Genomic DNA, 19,997 nt, shown 5'->3' with positions numbered 1-19,997 from the left:
CAAAATATAAATATAAATCAGAAAGAAAGGAGGGAAACCACACTTGTTCCCCACAAATAAAAACCAGTAATCAATAATATCTGCTAAGAATGCAACTCTACAAACTCGCTGGCAATATACATTGATTAAAGCTGTGACAGCAACATTTAAACCAAACAAATTAGTGCTTTACTTTTTCTTAATTCTTGCAGTGGTGGCATAGTCTCTATTTACAGGCTTTAAGCTTTAACGGTAGGACAGAAGGTTTGTGAATTTGCTTTTGAAACAAACTGCAGAACAGCCAAACATTGGAAAGTGGCCTCATTTTCACACTTACCTTCCCTCCTGCCAAGCATATCTAGAGAGATGAAGTTTCTAGTTTCCAGCTGGGACAGAAAAGAGGGTTTTTTTCCCTAAGCTGCAAGGCTGGAGACATTGGCTCAGAGCTCCCTCCAGCTCATGCAGGGAAAGGCCTCATGGTTAGCTCTTTCTTGTCACTGATTTGGGAAGGGATGGGGAGAGCATCTTTAGTTGCAGGTGAGTAGGGCAGAAACATCTTGTCGGGTAGTCTGTACAAGCAGCTGTTTCCATGGGCTTAGAAGCCATCCTTTCAGCATTAAAAAAAACCCTGTTAAGTTCTAGTTTCTGCCTTGCTCTGGTATTGCTGCCTGGTGGCTGATACAACTGGCATACGATTTATGACGTTAAGATAAAGGCTGCTGTTGCGACATAAGACACTAAAAACTGCATTCTGAATGTCTGACTTCTTTCAATACCACAGACCGCTGTCAGCCCACTGCCACGCTGCTTGAAACAGCCGTACGTGGGTAGGACCGGCCTTTGCATTTTAGGTGTTGCCTTGTCTCATGGCTTTGACTGACTACCGTTTTTGAGGCACACACGTGTGGGAAGCCACTGTTCCCTCACAGAGTCCTACTAGCAGAAAAAGGCACTAGAGATGTTCCTGTAGCCCTTAGGCACTTGGTTTGCTAGGGCCCCTCGTTAAACCCCATGCCTAAGTGTCACAGGGATACCTGAGAGACTCTCCATCTCCTGTTGGGCCAGGACTGTTTTAACCCATTTCTGGTGATGATTGATTCCTCCCCTCCAGGAACAGCTTCCCCTGCAGGAGGGTAAGATGCGCTTGTGGATCTCAGCTCACCTCAGCCACTACCTCTGAGAACTTCGTGGGGGGTTGGTTGGGTGGTGGTGATTGCAGGCAGTGTTTCAGCTCTGGCCCTCATGACATTGCCAGTTACCTCTTCAGGTGCTAAATGAAAGCGCAGGCGTTCAGTCCAGCTCAGGAGAGGAGGGACAGCAGCAACCGAGCCTGAGAACACTACCTCTCAGCTGAGCAGACCCAGAAGAGCACATATTCACTCACCTGAATATGAACTTGCCACACTGGGCCGCTGATTGCCAAGTGGAGCATAAAAGCTGCCAAGAAAGTTAACTTTCCAGTTTAAGGCCAAGCAAAAAAAAAGGCTCAGGGCAGGTGGAGGGAAGAACTGGAAGAGCACTGAGCGTCCTCTCCAGAGCGCTGCGCTGGGTTTCCTTACGAGTCGCAGGCAGGAACAGAGCATCCTACTGAGTACAGAGCTGACCTGTTTGTGCTGTGTTACGACCAAGCCCTAGGCCTTCTTGCTTTCTCTCCGAGCTCCCCACAGTTGGGCAGGAGGCTGTCCTCTAGCTGCATACTCGCTTGGTTGCCTGAAAGTCCCTGCTCACGCTGCTTCCTAGCTGCCAGGGCTTAAGTGCATTTTAGTAACGAGGGTCGTTAACAATATTTGCTGCCCAAAGGCACAGAATGGGAATGAAGACCTGACCTTGAAACCACCGTACAAATAAAGGGTCCGGTCCTTTGGAAGCAGAGATGCTAATGGCTAGTGATGACCCCAGGAATTGCAGGGCTATGGCTGCTTCGTCAGGACAGGCCCAGAAAGAAATTCTGAAATGGGTGACAGGAAACACAAGGGAGATGATAAAACTGCTCCCTAGACTGGAGAATGATCCCAAGAGATTCGTACAGGAACCATCTCTGCATCTGGCAGCTCATTTCTCTGGCACAGCAGAGCCAGCTGGTGGTGGCATCGGGGCATATGAACCACGCATTCTTCAGTGCTGGTTAAAAAATGGCCCGCAGCTGGCAAATGGACTGCTGCAGCCATCTCCACTGAAGGCAACAAAGACCAGCAGCTGGGGCCCCGATGCGGTTGCCCAAGCCTAATTTGGTTAGAGTTGCCTACATCTAGTGACAGGACTGTGCAAGGGTTTTTTTTTTGTTTGCTTGGTTTTTGGTTTTTTTTTTCTCTGAAGTCACTTTTCGAGTTTGCTTCAGGAAGGAAGAGTGGCTTTTTTTTTTTTTTTTCCCCCCTCACTGCCCTTTCCTTTCCCCAGAGGTGGCTGCTGTTACCTTAAAAAAAAAAAAGTCTCAAAAAAAAAATATTAACCTGGTAGTGGCTCAGCCTCCAGGAGTGTAGATGTTTCCTTCTTTACTAAGAGGTGCTGGAGCGGGATGGGGAGAAGGACGCGTGGGCGCTGGTAGCTGTCAGTCTGACATATCCCAGCACCACTGTAGCAGTCAAGCTTTAACATGGAGCTTAGCAAAGGCCCCCTTTGGTTTCCTATGTGAGACACACATAGCTCAATAGCAACAGAATTAAGAGGCCCGTTTTTATACGGCTTAAAAAAAAATTCAGTAGTTTAGCAAGTTAAGAACTTGTAACAGTAAAATACCCAAAATACACTCAACATCATAACTGCTTTTTTTTTGAGAACAACAGTGAGAGTGAGGGCCCGCAGTCCCTGCCATTTCTCCCTCTCTGGTGGCAGAAGATTAGCCATTTTTCTTCACTGCTTGGCAGCGATCCATCGGACAGCAGAGCTGCATTCACCAGGTGGTGCAGAGAAACCAACCCACACGTCCGGAACAACCCCAATCCTGCTCTGCAGGGTGCAGCAGGCTTTGCTAGTGGGTCTCCCTTTAGCACATCTGGGCAGAGGTGGTTGTGTTGACTCTACAGCCAGCTGAGCAGCTCCACATCCACCGAGAGAGGCCACACTGCTGCCAAACAACAAATGGGCTCCCACAACACTTAAGGCAGGCGACTTAAGGCAGGTAATTTTTCTCCCATGCATTGATGACATGTCCCCCCACACACATGGCTGGGCCTGGGCACAGCTTTAGCAGTGTCTTAGTGAGGTTCTTGAGTTTAATCCATCCAGACCTGTGTACTGTGGAGGTTAGGGTACAGTGAGGAGAGGGAGAGAAGCTGCAGCGGCGGTGTTTGCCCTTTCTCTTGCTATCATCAGCAGAGAACACGCAATTCATGGATCCTGGGGCCACCAGGAATCTGTGGAATAGGGCTGCCAGGGATGGCCCTGGGCCAACTAAAAGGAACAGCAACTCCAGTGTATGACTTCCAGTACGTCCAGGCACAGCCTTCCTTTCCAGAAGAAATTCCAGTGTTTCAGTCTTGGAAAGGCCTCCAGTGTTGAGCAATTCCAGTGTTGTAGAGAGCTAATGCAGCACATCTGGAACCACTGGGCCAGTACGGGGTGGAGTTCCCAGTCTCATTCTGGGATATGGCAGGCCCATCCACATACAGTCCAGTGTAATGCTTTCAAATCCAGTGTAGCAGGGGGAGGGAGAAGTGACGGAGGACACAACTGTCCCCATAAGGGAAGGAGAGAGTTGTTCAGGGCAGCGTGGGATGGTGGGAGTTGGTGCTAGAGTCAGCCCAGGAGAGACCGCAGGACCGGTTGTGTTTCTGTGGCATAAGTCCTGTGCTCTGTTTGTGCTGTGCTTCAGTGTCTGTGTCACCAGGCCACAACCAAACCAGCTCCACACCCAAAGCAGGAGACAGGGATAAGGTGGGGCTGGGGGCTAGTGGAGGAGGGTGTACAGGAGTCTCCCCAGTGTCACCAGTCCCCCTCCTCTCTCCAACCAGAGGGCACTGGCACTGCCAGGACTCACTCGCAGAGCCAGTAAAACTGAAAATAATAGTCAGTGAAAAGATGTCCCATCTGCTCAGGAGCAGTGCTGCAGTTAGCTCGACCCTATGTGAATAGAGCAAGGAAAAACAGCTTACAAATAGGAGCAGGATACATACTCCAAGGGAGTTGTGCCCGAACTACAGGCTGAGGCAGCGAAGGGTGAGCGCCTGGATTCACATACTGCCTCAGGATACACAAATCATGCCCTCTTCTAGGCCTGTGCGTGAGCAGGTCTGCTCCTCCATTGCCCTTCCCTTCCCAGGGCATGAGTGGGCACTTGTTCCCCAAGTAAATTACCTTCCTCCACAACACGTGTAACCGTGTGCAAGGGAACCACTACGATATACGGGGCTGTGGCAGGCTCTAAGCACGATGCGGCCACTAGACCCATGAGCAGAGACAGCCCTGCCCCATTGCTCCACTCCCCATTCAGCCCTGGACAACAGAAAAGACAACTTGTACTCACGGGCTGGGCTACTCTGAAGTGGTACGTGAACTCCCGGAAAGACATCATCACTAGAGGCCAACGGTGCATTGTTTCCTGGGGAAGAAAACACAATAGCTGGGATGAGACTAGCCCTGAACATTAGGGGACTCTCTCCTGGGCTGGATTGGCAAAGAAATACATAATCCCGCTCTGCCGAATGACCCTATATAGCTGTCTTTGCGGAGGAGCCAGGATCAGCAACGGCGCTGGAGGCAAGAGCGCCTCTTTGTTCCACTCAACCATTTCACCCAGCTCCACGGGCATCGCAAGCATGGAAGCTGGCTTAGCCCACAGCTTTAGTTTGCGGAAAAGGCTGGTGAAACACGCAACGAAACACTGGGCTTACGCAGAGTACAGTGCTTGCCAAGCTCCTCGACTCTGCTCTGCCTCTTCTGGAAGCCGGCCCTCTCCCCATCACCCCTGTGCTCTTAGCGTGGATGTCCACGCCACGCTTCTTCAGCGTTTCAGAAGGGCAGTTCCCCAACTGGGCTGCTGCTTCAGCCATCACAGAAATCAAGGGGAAAGTAGGTGTAATTATTGAAAGTGTAAACCCTCCCTTGGCCTGGGGGGGGATTGAGCTTTTGTTTGAAATAAAAAAATACTGTTTACACCTCCTGGGTACTAAAAACACTGCCAGCACTTTTCATTTTTTGCCGTATCATGTACCCTTGCCCTGGAAGGAGTGAGCTACAGTAACCTAGCACTACTTTTTCCTCTAACATACTGCCAACCTCCCCCTACACACACAACTTTTTGTGAGTCCAGAGGGAATCATGAATCATGAAGAGGCTGATGCAGACTCAGCACACAGAGACCTGTGGGGAATACCCCTGAAAGACTTTCATTAGGACAGGTTACAGCAACATGCAGCCCGGTCCAGGCTTTTCCTAACAGTCCTCGGGCTCAGGCACAGGGGTTGGGTGGGATGATTTCATATGAGTGACCACAACATCCGTGATTCATGTATCAGGCTGGCAAACAGTTCCCTGTTGGGAGGGGCATGCAGGGATGTCTGAGGTACATTTACATTAGCAAGTGCAGAGTAAGGCTATCCGAGCATGAATTTCCTCAAGCAACTTCTGTACTATCTTAGCCCAACTGCTATAGTCCCCCCCTGCCCCAGAGGTAACTGCATTGCGCCAGGATGACATATAACATCTGGCTGCCTGTGAGTGTGTGGACTTTGTGAGCCATCGCCTCCCTACCTGTGTGTCTGTGGTATTGATGAAGCTGTCCATGCTTGCAGCATCCTGGCATGGGTCACTAGAGACAAGGCCACAAAGGGAGATGGACACAACAGAAGAGGTGCTAGAGAGACAAAGACACAGTGAGATCATGGAAGGGAGCAGGCTCTACTGTGTCTTTCCCAGCATGTGCAGGAGATAGATAGCATGGCCACATGGCATAGTACCCAGCTGACTTCAAGTGAGCAGACTGACTACCCTGAAATCTAATCCCAGCAGCTTCCCAGTCTGTCCTGTCACTCCCAAAACCCCACAGGCCCACTGCAAGCCACGGGAGTGGAAGTTCCCCCCAAACTTCTGCTCACAGCTGCTCCTGATGCTTCCTTGTGATTGCTGCTTACCACTCCCATCATCTTTGAATTCCCGCTCTGAATTCCACTTCCTAGACCATTACCCCCATCAATCTTTTCTTAGTCTCTGGATTCACCTCCTTCTCTATCCACTCTTGACTGACACACTGCATACCCTCTCCCTCTGAACAGATCTTGGTGGATCCCTACCCAACCTATGGTCTGCAGCCCTTGGTCTCTGCCAGGAACAGAAACATACAAAAGAGGAGTCGAGTTCACTCACTTCATCTCCAGGGTCAGATTGGTGTTTACTGCTGTGAGCTGGCTGACAGGGATGCGGTAGGTGAAGTTTCCAGCCCTGAGGATAGAGAAGGAGCATTAGACTTTGCAGCATCAGTTCATCCTGCTGTAAGATGGCCCACGACAGGACCCAGAGTCTCTATTTGGCTAGGACTTCAGAGGGCAGGGGTTCCCAGCCTAGTTCCCAAGCTCATCACCAAATCACTGTCTGGAGGGGCAACAACCTTCCTGCTGGCACTCTTAGCAAAGGAGCAGGGATTGAGTCCAGAGAGAGTCCCAGCACTTCTGCCCAAGGGGCAGCATGGGCTGCCTTGGGATGGTAGCAGGAGAGAAGAAGGCATGAGGCTCCAGGAGCTGGCTATCTGCTCCTTTTACTGGAGCTTCCACAGCACTGCTGCCACCAGAGCACCAGCAGCAAGCCCTGCCTCACTCACCTGCATGCATCACTGGCTGCACAGTACTGGGACTGGATGGCTACATTGATCTCCACAATCCGGATGGAATGCAGCACTGGGCTTGGCCCTGTGGGCATGAAACAGAATATTTAAGAGGAGCAAAAGGAGGGCTGGAAGGGATGTCTGGCACTGAGACTGCCTTTCCTCATCATTGTGTCTGAGGCGGGGGTCAGAGTGCTTTTGGACTGTGCTAACACCACGTCCAGTCATGGTCTGGGTGAGCCCGCCTCACACTCATGCAGCACTGGCCCCGGCTGAGCTAAAGCACACCCCGCTCCCAATGGTCATACCCTGCTTTGCCATGGCGTGGCTTGGCTGCTGGAGGGGTTGTAGGCTCGTCAGCCCTGGGACAACCCAGGTAGCTGAGCCACTCATCCCTCTTACTCCTGGCACCTCGACCTGAACTTGAGCGTGAATCTTCACGGTGGAGAGTGCAATTGCTTGCTGACAAAGAAAGGCTCCCAGATCTCTCAGGCACCGCTTACTGTACATCTTTTTAATCATCCCTGCTAGCCAGACATGGCACCCTTGTCAATCTGAGCTCCAGAGATGGTCCTATGCCCTTGCCATGTGTCCCTCTCCCTGGAGCCTGGAGTTTTCTGCTCTCTGGCTGGGTGTTTGGCCCATGTTAGGCAGCTGGGTACCTTGTCTAAGCAAGGTCACCCCACAGTTGCTCTGAGGATTTGATTACTGCTCTACACTGCACCGAGGGAGCTGGGGACAGATGAAGGGATATTCCCGGGCCTGCCTCCTGCACCTGAGAAGGGATGTCCCAGACTGTGCCATAGGCTGGTAATTGGCACTCCTTTCTGGTGCCAGCAAGTCTGAATCTGTGCATGTCTTCCTCTAGGTCTGATTTAGAAATAGCTGAGCAAGCTGTGACGGGAGCAGGAAAGGAGATGTTGGCATGGTGGCCTCAAAAGGGAACTGGGAAAGCTCAGGATGGCAACCATGCAGCTGGCTAATATGGCCAGAAAGTGCAGGTCATGTGGGGGAGGAAGGGGAGGATTGCAGATTGAATCCGGCTGCTCCGGAAGGGCTGGGACCCACGTGGTTCTGTCACAGTATAGGGACACAGTGAGAGGGCCATGCAGGACAGATGAGCCTCAGTTGGTTGAGGATGCAGAAGGACACCAGGAGGCAGCCCAGGAAAAGTGTTGTCACAGGGACGGAAGAGGAGAGGGCCCACCTACCATGCGTGCCAAGATCCTCTGCGTGGGGCCACTCGCTCACCGGCTGCTTGACACTGCGCTGCTGCCGGGCCTGCCCCAGCGGCGAGTTGCTGCGGGAGAGCGAGAGGTTGGAGATGTACTTGGATTTGCCCTGGATGTGGGTGAAAGGGGAGGAGGGGCTGGCATTGGGGCTGCCGAAGCTCTGAGACCTGTCAGGTGTCTTTGGCCACTTGGCGTAGGAGGTCGCTTTCCCGGTGACACCCCTGGATTTGGCTTTGATATTTGTCACTGGCAGAAGCGAGATCTGACTTTGGTCTGTGAAGGAAAGAGAGAGGGAGAGAGATTGTGCTCAGGCAAGTCAGAGAGAACCGGGCAGCTCTCCCAACTTCTGAGGCCCCAGGGAGCCTCAGCTCGCCCGCGGGGAAGGGGCCAGTGCGGAGGGAACAGCTACAAGCTTGGGGGTTCATTCTGCCCCCACTTTATACCCTTATGAGCAGCTGAGGTCTCCCAGCCCTCCGTGCGTGAAGGGAATTGTGGGATTACTGCAGCAAAGGGAAGCCACAACAGGCTGTGGGAACAAAGCTGTGGTCTGATAGGACGCAGTGTTTAAGACAGGGTTAAGGCATGACTCCAGGGGTTTTAGGGCTCTCCAGGGACTGCCTGAAGCGCCCTTCCTCCTGCAACAGCAACAGAGCAAGGAAGCTTGCAAAAGCACTGCCCGGACAGCCAAGAGGCAGCATACCTCATGATCTGTCAAAATACTGCTCATGGCGAACACAGGAATGAGGCCAGGCTGCAAGGGACGGCTGCTCGGGCATGCTGGCCAGCCCAGCCTAGCCTCTCATGGCCCCATGCTGGCAGAGCAGGCAGCTGCCAGAGACCTTCCAGTCCCCACTTACATGACCACGGATGCTTGTAACATGCCACAGTGGCAGTGAAGGCTCATCAGCCCGGCAATCACCCTTACCCCACAGGCTGCCTGCTGGAGCGGGTCTCAACACCTTCAAGCAGCAGGTGTTGATGAAACCAGGTATCTTTCGAAGGCTGGGTTGCATGTCCTTTTCGTAAGGTGCGGAGGTAGGAAATGAGCTGAGAGGGGCTGGGGCCACAAGATGAAGCAACGGTGGGACCGATGCACCTCAGCACTGTCCCAGCACCTCCCTCCTGTTGGATTGGTACTTACCTGTCCGGTTAGTGGCACGAGTGGGGCTGGTCTCAGAGAGGGCAACGGAGGAGACGTTGGTGGGAGCAGCAGAGCAGCACGTGGAGAAACACGGTGGGTTGAAGCACGCTAGCACGCTTTGGCCGGGTAAGCCGTAGACAGAGTCATGCGCATTCGCTGTGACTGCAGGGCAAACAGCAGGGACACTTGGAGTAAGCCAAGGGAGAGGACATCTAACGCCAGCAGCACTGAGAGCCCTGGGCATCCACTCCACAAAAACACAGCCTCCGGACCACCCAACATAACAGCTGGACAGTGCCAGAGCACCCCTGGCACAGAGGTACATCCGCATTCATTACCCTGCGCTACAGTACATCACAGTGCTTTTCTGGCTGGCGCTCTGCCATGCCGCAACCTACCTTGGTGCGTAGGGGTCCTGTCACTGGCTCTGTCTGACGCAACTGTGGATGGCACCAACTGAGTTTTATCAAAGTTCTGATTTGACCTAAAATGCAGGAAAATACATGTGAAAACCTCTAGCACAGGGGACAACATGTACATGGAGAAGTGAACTGTAGCAGTGAGTGGGTGATGGAACCTGGTACGTGGAGCAAGAGCAGACATGAGGAGCGCAGCAGCGAGGAGGAGCAGACTATGAGACAGAATGGAGTGATCAGGGAAAGGAGAGCAACGCAGGAAAGGGGAGAGAGGCACACGAACCACAAAGACAGCAAAGAGTTAGAAAATGCCCCAGTAGAGTGGCCTCAGCACTGCTTGGCTGTCAGGGACTAGTCCCAGCTGGTTCAGAGGACACTATTAATGCTCCCTCATGTGGAATAATCTGTCCTCAGGGAACTTGTTTTCTAATACTGATCTCTTGGGTGGCTTTATGACCTCAGACCCTGGGGCACAGCGTTCTCCCCACACAGCCGCGCTGAGAATCCCCATGTCTGGGAGCCTCTATGCTCATGCTCATGCCCAGTGCCGGCGTCTCAACACTCTAGGCCATGGTGTGCTCCAAGCACTCATCATTCTTTAAGGGCAGAGTCCTTTATCAATCAGAGACAGATTATTCCTCACCTCGTTTTTTAGAAATACAAACAATCCAACTCAGATTCATCCTACATAATTTCAGGCATTTCACTCAAGCTTCTAAGACCTGAGCAGAGCTGTCACAGGAATCTCCAGAGGGCAAGTCAGATCTGAAAGGGGAGGACCTGCTGTCTCCTGCTGCCAGTTTCTCTCCACTGTCCGTACAGGCAGCCTAGAGCAACACCAGTTCTGGGCACTTCAGCTACTGCCTGCAGAGAGGTAGGATGAATGCAGCGTCTCACCTTCACGGACTGAGCAGAGAGAGATTTTTACTGCACTCCTAACAAAGATGTTCAAGATTTCCTGTCCAGGGCCCCTGAGGCATAGGAACTGCTCAGTTTTTTCTGTCCCACATTTAGCTTGTTCTGTGCCAATGCAAGGCTTCTCAAAGATAAATGCAGTCTTCACTCATTTAGAGAAATCAAAATACCATTTTGTCATCTGCAAGACATACCTCACTCGCATATATTTCTTTCCGCATGAAAGGAGACACAACGCCAGTCTCCTAGAGGCAGTGTGGACATCACCCTCCAGTGCTAACTTTTATCCCAGCTGAAAGTCTACCACCATCCCTCATGTTCCTCCTCTGTCTTGTCAACATTTTTCTTACATGGCTTTATCTTGCATCCCATGGCCACTAATTTTTTAAATAGCCTCTTATGAAACATTCTGCTGTGGAGTCCTTAAAAGAACACATTAATTGTGCCTTGCGTTGCTCTTTATGCAGTATTTTGCTGACTTGTTCAAAGGATTCTGATAAACAGATAAGACGTTTTCCTTTTAAGGAAAGTACATTGCTCCATCCCTGCAGTTCATGTTAACTGAGGTGTTTTACAGTTCTGTTCCTAATTAGTAACTCAGCCAGCTTTCCCTGTGTTGTAGTAAGATGTGCAGGCCATATCTCCCAAAGACACTCTTTTCTTTTTTTTTTTTTAACATTACTTTTCCTGAAGCTGTAAAATACAGGAGCCGAGTTTATTGAGCAGCTGGGCACTTCAGTAACTTGCCTGTTCCTGGGTCAGATACCAGAAGAACTGTGTCGGTATCTTTCCAAACATTCCCTGTGGTGATGGTTTATAAAAAGAAATAATTTAGTTTTTTTCTGTCCTTTTTTCTCCCACTAAGCTGTCCCCTACTCCAGGGTGACCCTTCACAATAAAGCTACCCACATACAAAGAGGTAGTAACACCCTTTTGGCTAATTCTTCAAAGTCTTTATCTTTTTTACATATTGTTTTCACTCCTCTCAGACCGCCCATTCCTGCTCTACCTAAAATATGTAATTTCTTTATTCAGCCTTTGATTAAGTGGTTCATCAATCCCCTAATCCTAATGCCCCTTCCGTATTGCCTGATGAGGTCCATGATCCTTCCTGTTGGAGTCCCACTTGCTGAAGGATATTCATATCACTCTCTTTGCCTTCACATTTCGCTCAAGACTCTTTGCTTTGTGGTGCAGATGGAAGAAAAAGAATAGGAATTGAGAGAAGGGATGCAGCAATTAAATAACAGTATAATGAAAGAGTAACATACCGTGGGCATAGAGCGACCGGGACCCCAGGACCCCTGTGCCGAAAGAGTGCCAGGAGACAGGCAGTGGGCACAGCAAAAGAGCTACAGGGTAGTGAAAGGAGAAGGGAGGTTGGTAGAGGAAGAGAACAGGAGAGAATGAAAGAGAATACAGAAGATAATGGAAATGAAAAAACAAGAAAGGGAAAAATTAAAGAGAGAGTGGAAAGAAAGTTGGTTAGATGGGAGAAGTAACCAAAACAGGAAGGAGAGAAATAGGACAGGGAGAGAGAGAAAAAGAAACTCATTATCTAGTAACGTGAGCTCCAAAAGCAGTCAAGTGTGCTGACACTAAATGCCCAGCACAGGCTGTCCATGTGCAAGCTTGCCGGGCTGGGGCCATTCCCTGGCTGCTCTCCCCACACTAAGGACAGTTTGCAGAAGGAAACCCCTCACCTAGCCCAGACTGCTTCAGCCCCCACAGCAATCAGTGCAGCTATGCTGTTTCAGTCCAGCTGAAGAGGCACCCTAATAACATTTAGACAGGCCACGAGTAGCTATGCGAGCAGCCAAACAACAGGATATTTTCTTTTTCTTCTTTCTTCCTCACTTTTTACTCCAGACAACTTTCCTGACAGCAGGCTTGGATGCAAGGAAGCATTTGATTGTATTTACAGCTTGACTCACTGGAACTATGGTCAATCACCCTGCAGCAATTTGTGTCTCAGAGACCCCCTCAGTCACCTCATTTTCCCACAAAACCCAGAGGTACCTACCCATCAATATCCACAAGGTCCTCCTCATTGCGCAAGCTCAGCACGTAGAGGGTGGACATGGACACCACACTGGAAAGATGGACAGAATTACAGGCTGAGGACAGGCATGGGGCAAGGGACATGTCATGGTGCTGACCTGCTTCCAAGGGATTTCAGCCCATGAAAGTAGCTGTAGGTCCACAGCCTCTCACTGTTCACCCGAGGGATGGCAGTGAAAGCCAGGCCTGCTTGTTCTGAGGAGGGAAAGGGAAGTGGGGAGGTGTGACAGGGAAAGATGTCTCACAAGGCACCTGTATGCTTCCCTACTGCCACACAGACTGGTGCTGAGAACCCTTGAGATTGCAGCGAGAAGTGACATAACTTCTGGGAACTGAAGCAAATCCAGTGCTTCCAGCATGGACAGCTTGGTCAGACTGGCCCAGGCCAAACCAGTGAGTTGTAGGAATATAGACTCTTTGTTCAGCACATCCCATGGCTCAGTAGTACAAATGACAGAGAGGAGAGAGCTGCTGAACTAAGACAAGTGATTCATGTGCCTCCTCTCCCTAGACCTGAATGGGCATTGGGGTGGCACTGCAAGGGTTAGAGTCTGGGTAAATGCTGGTGACATGTGTGAGATGAGGAAGTTGAGGGAGACAAGGGTCTGGCTAGTGCCAGACAGACAGAGGCCTGCAGATGGAGCCAAGTATGGTGTACAAGGCCTGGGCAAGCAGGTGTCAGGCTGCTGACACCAAGGAGAGCTGGTCCTGCTTATTCCAGCAAGGGCAGCGACAATACCCATGTGCTGAAAGGGGAAAATCATTCCTCCAGCTGGCAGCAGGGATCCCCAGCACGCTACACTAAGAAGGAAATCCTTCTTAGTCAGTGTGGAGAAGAGGCAGGCTGGGTGTACAGTCTTACCTGAATGCCATGATGATGACCAGGGCAATGATAGTTCCTTGCAGGAAGCGTTGGCTGATGCAGGCTTGTTCTGGAACGACTGATGGTGACTGCAAGAGAAACACCAGAAAATCCACTCAGGGCGCCTTACCACTCTGGCCCTCTGCTTCAGAGTACGGCCCATCCCACCCAGCCCATACAAAGTTCTCTTCCTGCTTCCCTGCAAGCCCTAAACACCTCAGTGCAGAAGCCAGATAATGTTTTTGTAAGGCATAAGGTCTAAAAGGCTGCCGCAGGTAGGAGAGAGCAGGAAAATGGGAGTTGACAGGGTCTCCTCTCTGTAACGTGCATAGGAGAAGACATGAGAACGATGCAGACAACTGTTTCTGGACAGACAACCTCCTCCTGGCACAGCACTGTCCTTTGGGAACGGTTCCTTACCTTGCTGGCTACTTTGTGCGGCCTCTTTTTGTGGGGTACACTTCCCGCACGGCTGAACTGGCTTCCTGTTTGGCTGCAAGGAGAAAGGAGGAATTAGGTTGAGCTGTGCAGGGCACCGCACTCAGAGCAATTTTCAGACAAAAAATGTCTGTGTCTGCTGGGGGAGGAGTTTCTGTGCGACACGACGGTCACAAACTCACTGTCACTCAATCTGCTCCAGGGACAGATGCAGTGCTGGTGCATTGCCCAAAGAGCCTGAACTCTGCCCCAAAACCCACATAATCAGATTAGGGTCAGTAGGATGACTTTGGAAGTGTGAGAAACTCTTCACCTTGAGGAAGCTGTTCACTAGCTCTGCAGGAATGAAGAGGCAATTTCATACCGGGTTTCTTTGGGCTGGTCTGAGAGAAGGATGTTGGGAAGTGCATGGCAGATCTGACTCATCAGTCTCAGAACCCTGAAATCTACCACAGGCCAAATGGCAACTATCAGTACCCCACTGTTCCCAGGTTGAGCTGACAGTACCGAGGGGGAAGATTCCCCCCAATTCCTTCCCAGCTTCACTTTCCCAAACTGAGATGGCATTTAAGGCTGCCTGGGCTTGCAGGGAGACATCCCTTTTGCTCCCTTACCCTCAGCAGGCCTGTACCTGAATGCCCCAGAGCTCACAGTCGACTTCATGCTATCCAGCCGCTTGAGTTTGGCCAGTTTATGACTCCACCTTTCCAGCTCATCGATGCGGGTCTCCAGGTTGTCTGTCAGTTTGCACAGCTCCTTCACAGCTCCCACGTTCTCCATGAATATCCGTTCCTGCCAGGGAACAGGCCTGAAGTCTAAGTGGCCTGGCACATGGAGGCACTCCTGCTTCTCATCCTGGGTCCAGCCACTCAGACTGCTATCCCATGCCCTACCCCAGGAGAAAGGTTACACAGAAATACCCAGCACTGAGGAGCGGGGGGAACCACCCAGCAGGGCACACCCAAATCTCTACAGCTCCTAGATGTGAGCACAAGAGATACTCTCTTCAAACTCTACCAAAACAATAAATGTTAGAGCCCACACAGAGCTCTCTAAGGCAGCACATCTCATTTGCGTACTGGTTCAGTGCTGAGAACAAAGAATCTTAGATGTCATGGACAATTTGCAGTGGCAGGTAGATGCCTCTTCAGAGGCTGAAGAGCTCAGCTAGGGCAAACCACACAGCCTGCTGTAACATGCCCTTTTGCAATTTGCACCATGCAAGAATACTCCACCCAGCTCTGGTTTGAGGGCTGGCGAACAGCAACAGGCTGGCCACGTGCAGGTGGGACAGAAAATCCAAAAGCTCGTGCTCCCAGCTGCTACTAGTTGGTGATGTAACTGCAGGGACCTAGCCTCCCACAAAAGAGAAACAAGGCACTAAGTTCAAGTCCTGGCCATCCCTGCTCTGGGCAGCGAGGACAGAGTGATGCAAGAGACAGCTGGCAGCTGTTGAGAGAACAGTATGGACATATGCCATGGGAGGCTGTCTCCTCAACACCCAGAGCAGCAAGCAGGCTGCCATAGGTTAGGGAGAGGTCAGGCTGCCAGGTGCTCTGGGTTATCTTGACATAACCCCTTTATCTTATCTAGAAAGGAAAGATTATGAGTAAGAGCCTCCCTACAGGAGGCTGCCAACAAGAAGCCCTTCCTGAGGGAGATGCTGCCAACTTCTACCAACATCAGGCTAGTTCTTCCTTGTTGGTTTCTGCTGTCTACTCAGGTCTGCTCCTGACACCCGAAAGACCAACCAGGTCTGAAACTCATACAGGTGGTATTGTCTGAGAATCATTTCCCAGGCTCCACATTTTCACTCTTCCGTTTCCAATTTTATGCTAAGAAAAACAGAAAAGAAACTTCTCTCCACAACCCCCCTGACCCAGGTTCAATGGCCTCCCCAGGCTCACTGGCCCTCCTTTTCCCTTCAGGCTGCCACTGACCTTGTTCACCACCAGGAAGTTCTCAAGGGTCTTCCCATTAGAAAAGACCAGGTCCCCAGTGTCCTTCACAGCTTCCGGGAGGATCTCCTTTACTTCCTGAGCAATGACACCTGGGTGGAAATGGCACAGTAGGTCACAGCGGTCTAGGCAGAGCTCATCCTGCTGCAACTCTTTCTCTAGCCCCTGAGGTTGCTGGCAGGACCCCTCTGCACTGGCAGTGATTCAAGGGAACTCCTCCACTCATCCTGGCCTGTGCATGGCCATGCAGAGCTCATCAGAGGCTCCATGGCCTGGGTAGCCTATACACCACTGAGGTTCACCAACAGAAGAGTGAATGAAGAACAGCGAAGCCAGAGGCTGTTTAATCACGGCTGGTTCTCACAGTATGGAGATGGGGTATTTGCATCACCCTGCTATAACGCACAGCTGTGTCCAGGCTCCCTCTGTATCCCTGAAGAGAAGTGTGGATTTGGAAGAGTCTTATCACAGACCAAGAGAGGGGCTCTGAGCTATCTGAGGCAGGTGCCATTTTCTCTCCTACTCACTAAAGAGGGAGCTTCATTAGATGCCTAAACTTGAGGTGATGAGAAGCCCCCTCTCTCCTACCTCTATACCACACATGTCTCTACCACTCTGGGGGCTGCCCCAGGGCAGAGCTGGCAGGCATGCTACAGCTGCCAGGCAGGCCAGGGCAGTGGCACTGGGCACTACAAACAAAATGTCACTGTAGGTTGCAAAATGCAAGGTGCAGCATTGCAGACATAAGCAGGGCACCACAGTGTGAAGCAGGGGCCCTACCTGTCTCAGAGGTGTTGTCAATGCCCACAGTGGCTGCAAACTCAGGCTTGTAGTTGTAGTGTACTAGCCGCATACGGGAGATCCTCTTCAGCTGCTCTGTGGTGTCCACCTGGGACAAAATAGACACATGCAACTCATAAATGGAGTGTTGCTTCCTAAGTTCCCATAACCCTGACCCCAAGCAGCAAAATGCACTAGGGCTCATGGTAATGCCTTTGCAACCGGTCCCAAAGGCCTGAGGCACTTCATGAGACAGCCCTGAACCCAACTCAGACCAGTCACATGGACAAACAGCATTTGCACTGGAGTTAATCGCCAGTTCTTGTCACTGGACACGTTTCTTGGACAGTGAAGCCAGGAGAAGACTGAGCCCCATTGCACACCAGGCACAGGACAGAGATAGTTCTCATAAATATGAGACTTCATTGCATTCAGCTTTTCTGTATGGCTACATCCAGCTGAAAGGATTTAAGAGCAGAGCAGAGCTGAGTCTTTCACTGAGGCTCTTTCAGGTCCCAGTGTGCTGGTCGATGTATTCAGCTGTTTCCAGGTTTGTCACTTCTGCATTTCCTACTTCTGGCTAGCAGTGGAAGAGCCAATATTCCCTAGGACACAGTGGACAGGCTGCATTTGGGACAGATAGGAACAGCTGGACTTCTGCGGTATTACCAGTCTGGTCAATAGAGGCAGCTCACAGCCTCTCCAGAAAGACTATGTTACTGTCAAAATCGTCAGCTGAAAGAGGCTCACAGGGACACTCACACTGTCTGTGGTGTCTCTTTGGATCCCCAGTCACCCTGAGCGTAGGCTGGTTTTCCCAGCCCTTACCTCCTGGATGTCCTCTTTCACTCGGATATCTGAAGGGTGCATCAGCGAACCCATGACCTTCACATTGCCATGGACCACGAGGGCTTCATCAGGGCGGTCTGTGTTAATGCCAACTCGACCGTGGTGAAAGACAGTATCAGGAAGCTGTGCCCGCTGCCAGAGCACATCACTATCACTCTCAAACTGGCCAGGGTTTGAGGCCTGTAGGGAGACAAGAAAACAGGGACTGAAAAGCAGCAGTAACAAAACAAGGGAGAAAAACACTCAGGCACTGGTAGGCAGCAGCATTCTGAGACACGGACTGAGGACTTCAGGAGAGACCCACAGACCCAGCCCACTAAGCGCACGCCACAGGGACTGGATGGCAGGAGAGGCCATGGACAACAGATGCACATTAGAGAGCCACAAGCTGCCGTGGTGGCCTGCACAGTACCAACGCACCTCATTCCAGTAAAGCCCCATTCCCATTAGTATGGGGGGAAAACAGTTGGAAAACAAAGTTGGGCATAAGCAGAAACACCCTGATGATACAGCTGTGTCCTTGCTTTGCAGAAGGGAACCAGGGATGGGGAAGTTCTCAGATGAAACTGACACCTTGATCCAGGTGGTCTGAGAAGCAGAATGGGGCTTTGGGGATCAAGGGCTTGGGATCCTGGCAGAGGTGCCCTTTCCAGCCCTCAGTGCACCTGAATTACAACCCTGTGATGACCTTGAGGCTGATCTGTGTCCCCAGCTTCACAGAAGGGACATCAGGGAGTTAGACAGACAGGCATGGCAGATCCAGCAGAGGATGAGCAAGGCGATGGAGGTATGAGACAGAGCTTTGCAGCAGTACAAAGTGGCAGGGGTAGGGCTCCACTGCCAGTCCTGGGAACAGATCCCAGCCTGCCCTTACAACAGAGACAGCCTTGGCATTCATTTGCTGGCCCTGTATAAGCATCTCTCTGCAGGAACCAAGGCTGTGCCTTTTCTTGTGCCTGCTCTGCTCCTCTCCCTAAAGGAGCAGACCTGCTCTCTTGAGCTGCCTGTTATCTCAGTTTTCAGAGCTGTTCTAATGATGTCAACAACTCCAACCAGAACTGCACAGGCTCATCTCCTAGGGGCTGGGAGTTACTGAGTCTGTAGGAGGAGACTGTAAGTGACATGGCTGTTGCTCCTGGGCCCAGAACCCTAGGGTCCTGGCCTGCTACAACAGATCTCTGCAGGCCTTGCTGTAGCTGTGACTGACTTGGGTTGAGACTGGGCAGTCCAGGCTGTCTGCAATTCCCTAAGGTTTTGCACTGGGTATCCTGGAGACTGCATAATTCATCATGTACTTACTTGTCTGCAGACTCTAGGGTCCCCGTCTGTCCTCTGCTTGTGTTTTACCCCTGCACCAGCCCTTTGCTAGAGGAAACGGACAAGCACTTAAAAGGCTGCAGGGCAGACACAGCCCATCACAACTTCACAGCCTGTCCTGCAGAAGCCACGGGCTCCTGCCTTCAGGCCCCAGGACTGAGAGCTCTCTCAACAGAGCACTGGGAGAGTCTGGGGATAGCACCTTCCTTTTCCTGCTCCTGTGCAATTCACATTTGAGCACCGCTGTCTTAGCACTCGCGAGAGGGTGCGGCCCTCGGAAGGCACGCTGGTCTTCCCTGCGCCTGGAGGCTTGTCCCTGCTGCAGAATCCCAGCAACACTGGTCCCACACTCCAAACAGATCTACCTCGGACAACTGTTCAAACGTGGGAGAACGGATCGCCTTCCCTGTCCATGTCTCCCTGCAACAGATTCTTGCATGCCTTGGGGCTGCTCAGACCGGAGCACATGGGTTCAGCAGGTGTGGAAAGGCTGGAGTGAAAACCCAGGCACAGACAGGCATAGCTACAGGCAAGGCAGTGATGTTTTGGAGCAGACAGGCAAGGGCTGGGAGGGGAAAGCACTGAAAAGCCAGAGAAAAGTAAGAGGTTTGCCCTAAAAGTCAGGTAGAGACAAACAGGTGACTTACTCTGACGATGATGCGTTCGGAGATGTGAGCTGCAAGCGTGTAGTTCTGGTTCTGGGCATGTGCCTGCAGAGCTACCACAAGCATGAAATACCTGACAAGAGGGGACACAGGTCAGGATGCCATTCCTCTGGCAGGGGCAACGCACCGGGAACTGCCGAACCTAGCTCACCTCTGGAGGCTGCAGGCACCAGGCCGTCATGGCAGGCTTGGCGTGTCACCTCCCCTTACGCTGTGGGGCATAACCCCAACCCCTCACACAGTAGGGCACAGGAGACACCCTCTTTTCCTCCACACAGACAAGGATGGTCAATTCAGGACCCATTCCCCCCCGTCCCCCGGATTCCAGCTACACTCTCCAAGCTGGGGGCTGGCACATCCCTAGGGCCCCGAGTGCCAAGAGCGGTCTGGAGAAGGCCTCTCCACTCCTCACCTCTGGTCCGGGTTGGGTTTGCCTTTCTTGCGCATGTTGTTGGCTGTGGTCTCACTGAAGTGTAGCCGCCCCACAGTGACCTTGGTGACCTGCTCTGGAGGCAGGTTGACTCTGTGTGGAAGGGAAAACAGACATGAGTGAGGACACCGCTGGAGACCTCAGAGAATGGCCATCTCCTGGCCTGTTCCACCACGGCAGGTCTATGAACCGGGCAAAGG

At 51.7% G+C, this 19,997-nt stretch overlaps 1 protein-coding gene across 7 annotated transcripts in view; it reads right to left on the bottom strand.

The window, feature by feature from the left end:
• Positions 1 to 3,102: 3,102 nt before the first annotated feature.
• MYRF (myelin regulatory factor) overlaps positions 3,103 to 19,997 on the bottom strand; it is a 79,854-nt gene continuing 62,959 nt past the window's right edge. Inside the window, exons 10-27 of one of the 7 annotated variants that reach the window (XM_067295794.1) lie at positions 19,780 to 19,890; positions 19,350 to 19,440; positions 17,365 to 17,565; positions 16,537 to 16,645; positions 15,739 to 15,848; positions 14,430 to 14,590; positions 13,781 to 13,853; positions 13,361 to 13,449; positions 12,461 to 12,529; positions 9,505 to 9,590; positions 9,107 to 9,268; positions 8,133 to 8,238; positions 7,945 to 8,033; positions 6,731 to 6,818; positions 6,280 to 6,354; positions 5,668 to 5,770; positions 4,442 to 4,516; positions 3,103 to 4,038 (exon numbers count right to left, since the gene is read on the bottom strand). In XM_067295794.1, coding sequence (XP_067151895.1) covers positions 3,952 to 4,038; positions 4,442 to 4,516; positions 5,668 to 5,770; positions 6,280 to 6,354; positions 6,731 to 6,818; positions 7,945 to 8,033; positions 8,133 to 8,238; positions 9,107 to 9,268; positions 9,505 to 9,590; positions 12,461 to 12,529; positions 13,361 to 13,449; positions 13,781 to 13,853; positions 14,430 to 14,590; positions 15,739 to 15,848; positions 16,537 to 16,645; positions 17,365 to 17,565; positions 19,350 to 19,440; positions 19,780 to 19,890 — 1,885 coding nt within the window. In that variant the 3' untranslated portion in view covers positions 3,103 to 3,951. Of the gene's footprint in view, positions 4,039 to 4,074; positions 4,517 to 5,667; positions 5,771 to 6,279; positions 6,355 to 6,730; positions 6,819 to 7,944; positions 8,239 to 9,106; positions 9,269 to 9,504; positions 9,591 to 12,460; positions 12,530 to 13,360; positions 13,450 to 13,780; positions 13,854 to 14,429; positions 14,591 to 15,738; positions 15,849 to 16,536; positions 16,646 to 17,364; positions 17,566 to 19,349; positions 19,441 to 19,779; positions 19,891 to 19,997 lie in introns of those variants that run through there. The other 6 variants (XM_067295793.1, XM_067295792.1, XM_067295791.1 and 3 more) reach the window with 6 other exon arrangements.

Source organism: Apteryx mantelli, chromosome 4 (assembly GCF_036417845.1).
Source record: "Apteryx mantelli isolate bAptMan1 chromosome 4, bAptMan1.hap1, whole genome shotgun sequence".
Lineage (NCBI taxonomy): Eukaryota > Metazoa > Chordata > Aves > Apterygiformes > Apterygidae > Apteryx > Apteryx mantelli.
Note: the sequence above shows the minus strand (reverse complement) of the source record. Positions and strands in the feature narration are given on the sequence as shown.